At 41.4% G+C, this 12,055-nt stretch overlaps 1 protein-coding gene across 3 annotated transcripts in view; it reads left to right on the top strand.

The window, feature by feature from the left end:
* The window catches only part of UBE2F (ubiquitin conjugating enzyme E2 F (putative)), a 53,810-nt gene that overhangs the window by 33,859 nt on the left and 7,896 nt on the right, over positions 1 to 12,055 (top strand). The window contains exon 10 of one of the 3 annotated variants that reach the window (XM_056495985.1): positions 103 to 186. The exons of the other annotated variants lie outside the window; for them this stretch is intronic. Within the exon in view, the coding sequence (XP_056351960.1) occupies positions 103 to 171 (69 nt within the window). The 3' untranslated portion in view covers positions 172 to 186. Of the gene's footprint in view, positions 1 to 102; positions 187 to 12,055 lie in introns of those variants that run through there. 3 annotated transcript variants of the gene reach the window in all.

The raw sequence follows: 12,055 nt of genomic DNA, 5'->3' as shown, positions 1-12,055 counted from the left end.
AGCAAACCCCACACAGCTGTGTTAGTCACCGTGTGCTGGGATTGTGGGCCACAGTGTAGTCACAGCCCCAAAATAGATGATCTTTTCCTTCTTGTGTCTTAGATTTCCCTTGAAGTTGTGCATGTTCTGTGCAGCAAGCTGATGGTGAGTTGGTTTGGCATGGTGACATGAGTGACCTTTGCCTTAGAAGACCTGTGCAAAGAGCTCCTCTGTCTCTTTCCAAAGGCAGCTCTTTTATTCAGAGCTCTTCCATGTTGCATGTATTTATAAAGCCAGGAGAAATCTGGAGTGGAAGCCTAGTGGAAACCTTTCTTTTTACTGATCCTAATTTTCATGTGTGTATTATGGACTGGGCAAGGCAGAACACGGCCTGGTGAACATGAGATGTACTGCTCACCTCTGAGCAAAAGTGCCAATTCCTCCTTTGCATCCACCTCCAAAATCCCATCATGTTACACTACATAGATGTATTTCTCAAGCACATGGAACTCACACTTAGTGTGTTCAAGACCTCTTGTTCTAATTAAACTCTCCCAGCACTTTTGTTGAAGTTAACCTTTAAGATTGAAGAAAGTTTCCAGGTAAGTGAGTGTTGATTGGAAGAGTTCATTGAAAATACAGTCAGGCACTGCACCTAATTTATCTCATTTTTTCAAGAGGAAATACCAGGATTGCAAGTTCATCTTTCCAGCTGTTTTTTGATTAATGAGATCTTGCAGCTATTCTGATATTCATCCATGTTTGCAGGGCTGAGATGAGAACATAAAGCAAAGCTGGAAAAAATTGTCTACAAACCTCCTCTGAAAGAGAGAAATTTTGTTTTGTCATGAAATCACAGAATGGTTTGGGTTGGAAGGAACCTTAAAGCCTATCCCATTCCACCCCCTGGCTCTGGGGTGGTAAAAATTGCTACCCAGCACCTCTCAGCCTCATTGAGAGATTGAAAATCTTGGGAATCCACAGAAAGGAAAGTACTGCCTGATTTAAAAGACACCTCCCTCCAAACTAGAGATGAGCCCTCAAAAATAGGTACTGCTACACTAATTGCATGGAAGTAGTTTGAAGAAGTAAAAAGGAAATTGAGCATTTTTTCTAAATCACATTTTTTTGAGAAAAATATTTTTTATTGATTAAACTCCTAGCAGTCTCATAACCATCTGTAAAATTCATATTATGCCATTTTAATTTTTGTTTTTTGAGCTTATCTGAATTTAATGGAGGTGTTTCATTGATAGTGACAGCACCAGGTAGGGCTGGATTTTCTGTTGTGTGTTCTGTGGTGACATCAAAAAAACACAGTGATGTCTTTGTGGAGGCAATAAATAATGCAAGGGGGAGAAAAAGCTTCAGTTGCAGCTTGAGTTGTTCTTTTTGCTTCCCCCTGGCAGAGATGTCATATTTTACATAAACATTTTGTTGTGGAGTCAGACTGCTGTGGTCTCATCCTGGCTCTTAAATACTTGCAATGCCCAATAGGATTAATATGGGAATGCTAATTAGTTTTCTTTCCTCTGAGATTTGTTTACATGTGTAATACAATTATACAAGTAGTGTCTGTGTAATAAATGCTTGCATGTACAGTATCTATATGAACAGATGTGCAAATCCATCTGTGCACAAACATCTGTGTGCAGCAGATCCTGCAGGGAAATCCTGGGATTCCCAGGTCTGTGGTGTGGAACAGCCAAACCACTGCACCTCAGGCTGTCTCCTGTGGTTCTCCCAGGGGACATGACTCAGAATTGCACTGCTGTCCCTTCAGATTGAAATGCTGGCATTCCTCTGCTGACATTCCAGGCTGAGCCTGGCTGCCTGAGAGGGTAACAGCTAATCCCAGGCCTTGTCTGTGGTTATTGAGAGCTGAGCCTGGGGTTTGGTCTGCTCCAGGTCATCACAGATGACTCCTGCCTTGCAGATGCTGGAAGAATTCACATCAAAGATAGCAAATCCTTACTGCTGATTGTATGCTGGAATGTTTGTGTTAGATCAGGCTGGGAGGGGCAGTTATGATCCCTTCCTCTGTAGGGCACCTCTCCATTTTTGCATTAAATCTTTGGTGTATAACTGAGCATGTAGTTGTAGCTTTTGGTAAAGCAGCCTTGTGCTAGGATGGAAAATGATACAAAATCCAGAGCTCAAGTTCTAGAAATTGATTGCTTTATTAAGCTGTCTTACCTGATAGGTGTGTGTTAGTGCAGCTTCAGCTTCCAGCCCTCCAGGACTTCCTTTAGCTCCAGGAAGGGGCTGTCAGTTACTGAACTTGTTCCTTTGCAGCTTCCTTCAGCCAGTGAGCATCAAGTCACTTCTGCAAATCATTTTAAAAAATAAATGCATTCGTTTGTGCAGCTTTACTCATTCTACAGTTCTCACACACATACCTTGCTAGGTGCCAGTAATTTTTTGGCAGGCTGTACAACAAATTTGGGCAGAGTGATCAACATCTATTTTCCCAAGTGCTGGAGACATCCCTGGTCCTCACATTGCTCTGCAGTTGGGTCACAGTCACTGGAAAATAAGCAGGCATCCTCTCTTGGTGTAGAGCCAAATAAATCAGAATAAAAAGATGATTGATGCCTCATGTAAACTAAGCAAGGAGTTGCCCAGCATTGTCTTCTCACACTGATGCAATCTCAGCAATTTGGTGATCTGAATTTTCTTTCTGAATTTAAAGAAGCTCTTAGTAATTAATGAGCTTGGAGCACTCTGCATTTAGCACAGAAGTCAGTCTGCCAGTAGTTATGGATAGCCAGAGCCATTAATTGTCAATAACTCAATTCCATGGATTCTAAAGTGATGAGCAAGTGTTTAAGTTTTAATGACTACTCACTTAAAAGTGATGTGAGCTAAAAATGGTAGGATTTGCTGGTTTTTATACAGCAACCACATAGAGCTCTCCTGATTGCTCTGTGGCAGCCAGGTAGGCTGAATACTGAAACAACAGAGCTTGGCAGTGGAAAGCCAAGTGAGCTTAGTGCTTCAGGACCTGTGTGTTCCTCATGCAGAGGTGCTGTGGCTGTGACCTGTTAGCTGAAATCCAGGAAATGCTTTCAGTATGTCCATCTGCCATGGCTGGTTTGGGAACTGCCTCAGGGCATTACCTTTATATTTCCTAGTGTATTTGCTTCTGCCAAAAAACATTTCAAAGCCAATTGTACAGCACACAACAGAAGATTCATTGCACACATCGTGTGGCTTAAAGTAGAAATGTTTTTCCAGGTATTGCTTGGATTTCTTTCTCACCCTGGCCTGCTGTGTCAAGAACCCTAATGCTGTGTCTTGTTTGGATTATATTTGCCTTGTATTTGGTGCAATCCAAGCAAACTTTTGTCATCCTACAGATAAGCAAACACTCATTTACTTCATCTGTGTGATCTGGAGTTGTTTCAGTAGTAGGAGAAGCTGAGTTATATCTCCCTATGTTGTTGTTTCCCTGCATAGTCTTTCCATCTTAGTGAAACCCATCTGTCAGCACTCAGAGTTTTGTGCTGTGTCCTTGTGAAAGACTAAGGCAGATTGCACTTGCCAGGGAATTCTTCCTACTTGTGAAAATTCAGCCTATCATATTTATTTGCAGCTCTGAAGTGGCAGAGCTGAGAAATCTAATGGGAATAGGTGTGTGTTTGCCAAGGATCCACTTCAAACATGTTTTTTACTTAATTCAGTGAGCGCTGATTTTATTTGCATCCTCTTTGGAAAGCAGCATTTAATTCTCAAATAATTTTGCATAGGTTTGTGTGGAGGAGTTTGGCTCTGGATTGACTTCTGCAGTTCTTTTTTTAATTTTTAAATTTTAATAAAAGGTTTCTCTGGGTGATAAAAGAAAATAAGGTTTTTATTTCAGGATTGTTTCTGTGGAGGTGGATTTATGAATTTCAGAATTCAAAGCTGCCTCCTAAGATTTCCTCTTAGGATTGTAATTGCCCTACACAATCCCAGTTCTTTAGGAAACTTGGCTTTAAAAGCCCAGTCCCTCCTCTGTGCTGCTTGTGTCTTTAAAGGTTGTTCTAATGAGTCCTGATGAATGTTTTCCTAAAGTTACTTGAGGACTGTCACCTTGTCTTGACTAGTGAGAGCACCAATCTAATTCCATTAGTAATTAGGAACACTTGCTGAGTACAGATTTCACTGAAGAGTTTTTATGACCTTTCATAATTGTAGGCATTTTTTTAGAGTCCTTAAACAGCAAAGAGTTCAGAATTTTTATAGAAGAATTTTAATTCCTCAAGCATTGCCTAGATCAGCTGTTGCTGCCCCATCCCTGGAAGTGTCCAAGGCCAGGTTGGATGTGGCTTGGAGCAGCCTGGGACAGTGGAAGGTGTCCCTGCCCATGGCAGGGGTTGGGATGGGATAAGCTTCCAACCCAAACCAGTGTGGAATCTCTGTGAATTCTGTGAAATCCTTGGGCAATTCAGCAAGAACCAGCAGCGCCTGACAAAGTGTCAGGGCCTGGCCAGATACCTCCAGAGTGCAGGTGAGCCATGGAAGGAGAAGGTTGTCAGCAAGTAACTAATAGTAAGAAACAAATACAGATTTTCTGTAGAGGAACTTGAGGCATCCCTTTATAAACACACTGAGTTGAATTCCCCCCAGATTTTCCATTTGCATCAAAAACTGTCATTGCCCAGCACAGCCTCCTCAGTTCTGGAGCCACCAGAAACCAGCAACAGGCTGGGATTGTAAAACTTGTTTCACCAAGAGTGATTTCCTCCTTGTTGGTTTGTTTGGGTTTTTTATCACACACTTAGGTCTGGCCTGGGAAGCCCATCTTAAATTGGAAAGGGATTCCTGTGCTCTTGTCTCACCTCAGGTTTTATCAAACACTAGTCTGAGAGCCTGGTGCTTTCTTATCTGAATTATTCCCCAGGGTGTTAAGTACAGGAGCTGGCAGATCTGGGACCTTTTATCTCTGCTGAAGTTTGGAGTAATTTTGTTCTTGCACTGATGGTGCCTTTAGCCAGCTAAAGTGTCCCACAGCTCACTGCCTCTTGTCATTTCAGATCTGATCTTTTTAAAAACTTTTTGAAAATAATGTCATGGCCAGCTGGACTTTTATCCCCCTGGATTTTTTTTTCTATGCTTATACGTAATAAGGGCATAATTACATTTAGATTTAAGCCTTCCTTCAAATTCCAGATTTCTGGATAGCGGAAGAAAATCATCTAAATAATGCTTTCAAATTTTGATTCTGCTTTATCTCATCATTGATCATGTTGGAATAAGTTTTCTTCTGTTGATGTAATGTCCAGTCTCAGAAGATCAGTCTGTTTGAAATGCTCTTTGATAAATCTGAATGAAAAGCATGCTGTAAATACCCGTGTGCCACAGGTGTGTTGGATCCTCTGCAGGCAAACTAACACAAAAAGAAATTCAGCTTGGAAATTTAGAGAAAAAAATATTCATTATCTGTATTTCTTCCTCAGATCTTCTGGTTTAAAGTAATTCATTTAAATGATCTTACACTAGCTTCTTTGTTTCTCTATTGTACCTGCTCTGTCTTTATCATTTTTATGTCAAAGGCATTATTGGAATATTCAGCTCCTGCAGGGATTCTTCCTGCTCAGAAGACATCAGGTCTTTTCCTTGCCACTTCCTTACCTCCAAACTGGTTTTTTTTCAGTTTATTTTTGGTTTAAATCTGTCTGGGAATTAGAAATATTATCCACTGGTCTGTAGTGATTGTTGGCCAGTTTGGGTGCAAAACAGCTTGTTTGGATAGCAGTCACCAAAATTGTCCAGATTCTCTGAAAGACATTTTTATATAAAATAGAGAATATAAAGTATAATAAATAAAATGTCATGGTCTGTGGGTGCTACATCCTGTTACTGTGCACCTCAGAGGAGATGTTATTTGTGGTAAAAAGCATTAGAAATAACTCTAAACAAGCATTTTATTTTCCAGATAATTGTGGATAATCTGTGTTCTGTGATGAGTGATGGTCCTTAAAGAAACAGAACAGTTGAAATGCTTTTCTTTTGCAGAATATTCCAGAGAGCATGGTTCCAGAGAACATGGGTGGGTCAAAAGTCAAATAGCAGCTCTCTATGTCCCAAGTTTATATCATGTTTCTATCTGAATGTTTCTTTATTGGATTAGGGCCAGGGAATGCACTCCAAAGGTTTTAAACTACATTCTCTAATGCCTTCCCGAAGGAATTTTTAATTCATTCACGCATTATTTTTAGCCTGGTTCTCTTTGTCAGGCTTTTCACCCTTGCAAATGGTTCCCCATCACAGCCAGCTGGAATTTTTTCCAAACATATCCTTAATAAAGTTCTGTATTCAAACAGTGACAGTGATATATGAGGAGTTCTGATAATTACTATTATCATTTTTTAAGCTCAAATGTCAAAAGTTTAGTGATGACTCAAGGCAGCTGGAAAATCTGCTTTAGAACAGAGAAAATACTTCAAAAACATTTACTTGAATTTAATTTCATGTAGCCTTTAAAAGTATTTTTTTATTATTATTATTGTGTTTGAGCTGGTGCTGGAGGAGCTAGGGTTGGATGTGCAAGGTGCTCATAAGGCAGGAACAGTTTGAGCTGAATTCTTTTTAAGGGATTAAAACCCCAAAGTGTTAAAGTTTGACCTCCTGAACACAGCATAAAGGAGTGGGAAATCAGCAGTGAACATAATTTTCTGGAATTTTTTTTCTGGCCCCATGCTGGTGGTTGACTCCAAGTATTGCCTGGGTTAGGGCTGCATTCATTTTTGACAAAGTGACTGGAGAAAAGGGGATTGGTTACAGCTGCCAAGTGAGGTGTTGTCAGGGATTGGGGCTTTTCCATGGACTCCAGCCCTCTGTTGGCAGACTTGAAAGGAACCTATCTGCAAACTTCAGCTTGTCATCATGTCCTGCCTGCCTTGTCAGGAGTGAGAATAATTCAGTAACAAAAGCTACTGTGCCAGAATATATTTTTTTCCTGCTGTCTTGAAAGATATTTGTTTCAGGAGTAAAACATTTACCATGTAACCTCCAAATTACTTTCCATGGGAATCACAAAGTGGTGTGGTTTGGAAGGAGCCTTGAGACCATCCAGTCCCACCCCCTGCCATGGGAAGGGACACCTTCCTTTATCCCAGGTTGCTCCAAGCCCTGTCCAGCTTGACCTTGGAGACTTCCAGGGATGGGGCAGCCACATTAGTTCTGGCAGATTTTATACTGTGGTTTAGCACTGGGAAGAAAAAAAAAACAAAAGTCAGACTTTTTGCAAGTTCTGCAGGAACAACTTAACAGCCCTGTCTATGCAGAGCCCTTTAATCAGGCATCTCCCTGGGTTTCCTCATCTGGGATATCACAAGGTGGTTATCATGACTCCTCCTGATTAGGGTAGGGCTCTCCACCCTGTCAGCTCATGGTCAGTGTGCTTGAATTACAGAGATTTTTATCCTGGAGGACTGGGCCATTGCTTTCACTGTGTTTTATTTGGCTGCATCCACAGAATCAAGTTTTAATGGTGCTGTTGGGGTGGGTGCTCCCCAGCAGTGAAATGTGAGCTCAGGGAGCTGGGTTTCTTGCATTCCTGCTCCATCTAACCCTGCTGGGGTATTAACATATCCCTCAACTCAAACCTACCCTTTTAACTTCCCAGCCCTTCAGTGCTTGTGCAGAAAACAACAGCTGCTTTGGATTCTTCAGCAGCATTGAGCATGTGAACCCCTGGGCTGAAATCCCTCTGAAAAAAAGAAATGGGGATTTCATTTAATAGGGGAGAGAGTAAATCAGGTCTGGGCAAATTTGGAATTTTCTGGTTTTCATATTCTCTGAAAATACAGAGAATGAATTGAAAATTTTGAAACTAAATAGGTAGATAACAGTGAAAGGTTTAACAGGTGGCATAAAAGATGTCCCTTTGATTTAAGATTCTGACTTACTTCATCAGGAATGAAAATTGATGTTTTACCACTGCAGACTTGGGGGTTTATCTTCATTGGCTACAGGCAAGCTGAGCTTTTCACCTTGTCTTGATTTTGTTATAGTGTTTAGTAATAGCTGTAAGTGATTTCATTTTGGTATCTTTTTATATAAACTGAAAAACAGGTTTAAACAAAAACAGGTGGCTGTTTTATTTTCAGTATCATGAAGTGGTTAATGTTGGTTTACTTTAGAATTTGACACTTATTTTTGTGTGAACACAATAGGATCTCATGTCCACAGATTGCACTGCTGGCCAACCAAACTAAGGAGAGCTGTTGTGGTGCTTGATTCTTTGCTGATGAGAATTGGAGTGCTGTGGAGAGGGGAATGATTCACCCCGGGTAGGACAATGGACCAGTGGGAGGCATTCATTTGGATCATCTTAGTCCTGGATTAACAAGCTGACATTTAAATTGCATTCTGTTCCTTGTCCTTTCCTTGCATGTCTCAGTCTTGCTGTAATGCTCCTACACAGACAGCCTCTCTCACCTGTTTTATCTCTGCTCTGACAGGATCACTTCTGAAGGAGTAAGTGCAGACCACTTTTCTCTGCTGTGCTGCCCTTTGTACTTGCAGGTGCCAAAGGTTCCAATTCCCTAGATAAGCTAAAATGCATAAGGGAAGAAGCAACCAGTTTTTTAATCTTGACATTCTGCTTTTTATTTTTTTAATCTGCCTGCAAAAGAAACCCTTTTTCTGGTTGTCAGAACTGAGGTTGGCCTGTGGCTTAAATCAGAGCTGAGCTGCACAGTCACAGCTGAGACTGTCATCCCAGGGCTTTTCTCTGTTACATCTTGGGAACTTCAACCCTCCAGGCTTATGATAAAGAGAATAAAGAGTGCTGGGCAAGGAGCTCAGAGCAAAACCAAGGTCTGAGTCGCTGACAGAGTCAGAATTGGGTGGATAAGCCACCCTCCCCTGGGAAGCCTCTGGCACTGCCTGACCCTGACAAAGAGAGGCTCCACCAGGGTTTTGTAACCATTCTCCTTGTGCTGCTCAGGGGAGAGTTGCTCTTCATGGTTGGCAGTGGCTTGGGATGAGTGGCCACTCATCCTTGTGAGTGAATATTGCCATATTCTACTGGCAATCCCAGCTGTAATTCCTGGGCTGAAAGGAAATTTTCTCTAATTGTGTGATTAAAAGTCTGTGGCCATCTTTTGAAAAACAGAAGCAAAGGCTGTCATCAGGAGGGTGATATCCTGAACAAGGTATTGTAGTACAGATAGCTGCTAAAATAGGTGAAAAGGAGAAGAAAGTTTTTGCCTTATCTTTAGAAGCTATCAATTTAATGTGATTAATGTCAATTATTGTGAGTGGGGAAATACTCAGAACTGCAGGGCACTTCAGGTTTCAAGTAAATTTTTTATTAAAGTTTCTTAGACTGTAGAAATGTATTTGGATAGGGGAAAGAGGGGAATCCCTCCATATATTATAAACTAAACAATCTGCCCTTGAACATACTGAAATACAAGATTATAGCAACTGGATGTAGAGCAGAAGAACTTCTGTGGAGCTGAGGGTGAAGGAGATACTGAGTTGACAAGCCTGATGTTTTCCTCCTCCATAGCCCAAGACCAGAAACTGCTCTTTTAACAAAATGTTCTTGTGTTTGTTGCGTCACTGTGGTGTGGAGAGATGTGTCAACCCAGTGCCACTGTTGCTTGTAAAGCATTTCTGTTTTCTGTCCTTTCAGTTCTCTGATGAAAGTTGGAGTCTGTCAGTCTGATAGTCTTGTAACAGCAGCAGAATAATTTGGAGAAATAGAAAATTATGGATAATGATGAAAGTGAGGAGCCTCTGGAAAACTTGGCAAAGCTGCTGTCAGGGTGCATGAAAATAATCTTGTTTTTTAATGTAAGGTAATGCAAGTTAAAGGACATGATAGAAACATTTCTTTGTTCTCTCTTGCTCATGGCCAGCGTAACCAAGTGAAATAATTCTGAATCACATGAGAGGGGGTGTTTGCTCTGTAGCTGTAGGTTTTCCAATACTTCATCCTTGAGACATTTCCAGGAGGGATCTTACAGTCCCTGAGGTTAGCAGGGACCTCTGGGGATGGTGGTGGCTGTCTGCCCCCTGAGCTCAGCCTTTCAGGGGTTCATTCCCCCCACTGCCCCCTCACCTGGTCTGTCCTGAATCAGTTTATCCTGGAGCTTCATGGAGTGAACCTTTGGCAGTTACTTTGCTTTTTAGTGTTTGTTTTTGGCAGAGGAATAAGGCTTATGCAGTGATGCCATCCATCCATGTGTCTGTGCCCTCATCCCAGCCTCCCCCTCAATCCCTAAAGCTTTTAAACACATGCATGGATTTCCATCAGATGTGACAGGGCAGCACAGTCTTTACATCCAGTTGCTGTAGCTGTCACCAGAACTGGCAGCAGCAGAGGGAGGCTGGGTGGGAGGGAGCCTCCAGGAGAGCTCCAGGTGGGCTCTGTGGGCACATCCAGCTGGGAGCAGACCCCAGGCTTTGTCCTGCCCTTGGGGGTGAGAAGTACCAAGGAAACGTGTGGGGAGTAGTGATGAGAGTCTGCAGATCTGTGAGCAGTCAGATTTTGCTGTCTCTGCTTGTTAAATGTGTTTTGTAAAACCCTTTCTTGCCTGTGCTAGACATTCCCTGGCTGTAGGTGCTCCAGACTCTTGCACTCTAAGCGAGGCTTTATTTTGGTAAAGAGAACACCCCACAAGCTATTCAAACACCACCAATCCTTCCTCCTGATCACAAGATCTGCATATTTTTACTGGCAGTTGTCTTTTTCCTCTTCCCTATTTAGCCACATTTGAAGTAATTAGTGGGCACACTGCTGCATATATGAATTTTTAGGGAATTCTGTGCCACTCCGATTTTTTATTTTTTTTTCATTTTCAGTGCTGCTGGCTCTTAGTCCCAACATTGGAGCAATATATGCTGTTAAAATTGCTGAAGAAGTAATTGAGGTCAAGGCTTTGAAGCTCCTGCTTCTTCCTTGTGAATTATTAATTCTCAAGGCACACAGAAAAAGTGACATTGTAAAATTCATTATAAAATTGTGTACTTTGTCACACTAGCTGTTCTGCTTGCATGCATTCTGCTCTGCTTTTCATAACATCTTCTTGGATTACCTATTACCTATTATTTTTAGTTGTTTTCAGTTCATCTGCAAACTGGATTTCTCATTTTCATCTCTTCCACATGATGTTGGAATTACTCTGATGTGAAGTTTGTGAGGTCACAGTCTTTCATAGTGAGAAATTACAGGGAAAAAAGGGAAGTTCCTAAGAGTTTATAATGAGATCCAAGGCCGTGTTAAACAGTTTGAGGTGATACAACTGCTTCTATACCCACAAAAACAGTAAAAAAAAGATTACTGTTTTAAAACCAGGAACTTCTCAGGCTTTTAATTTCTGGTCTGGGTCCAAGAATGTGGGGTGCACATTAATATGTTTTCATTTTCATCCCCTTGGGTGACGGACTTTGTCAAAAACTCTGTTGATGGCTCTTAGCTTAGAGATGGGTAGAGAGTAGAAGGGCTACTCAGTACTGGTCAAGACAGGGACATAACAGAGCTGGCTCTCACTATGTTTACTCCAGGCTGTCTTTGTCAAGACCTCATTTTTTATGTTGTTTGCATTGTAGAATATTTGAGTCAGTGTTGGTGCTTAAATTAGTGTGGTCTCATCCTTGCTGTGCTTGTCGAGTTTCCTCCAGGCTGGGATCTCTCTCTGTCCTTGGTCTAGTATGAAGTTTTCCACTTAACCCCATCCCCTGGTTTAAATTGATAGCCCTGCACCAGACCTTGACATCCTGAAATCTCTCTTCCTGAAGGAAAGTAGCTATTTCCAAACATTGGTGAGAACACTGCTTTTTGTTTATAACAGTACAAAACTGCAGTGATGAAAGTATGATGGTGGTTTTAATCTTCTTCAGGTGAAATAAGAAAATCACATTTATTCCTGGCTGCTGAATCAAGTATCTCTTCCTGATTTCTTCTAGAGGGGTTACAAAACACTGAAGAATTGTTTTAATTAAATGCACCCACAAGGTGTATCTGAAAAACTGAAGCAGACCTTCACCTTTGGCTAACCTCAGCTTTCCAAGCTTTTACCACACTGGAAAGGAATGTAGCCCCAAAAGGCTTTCAAGCTTGATGTGGTTTTTTGGA

This window comes from Oenanthe melanoleuca, chromosome 7 (genome assembly GCF_029582105.1).
Source record: "Oenanthe melanoleuca isolate GR-GAL-2019-014 chromosome 7, OMel1.0, whole genome shotgun sequence".
NCBI classification, from domain to species: domain Eukaryota; kingdom Metazoa; phylum Chordata; class Aves; order Passeriformes; family Muscicapidae; genus Oenanthe; species Oenanthe melanoleuca.
Note: the sequence above shows the minus strand (reverse complement) of the source record. Positions and strands in the feature narration are given on the sequence as shown.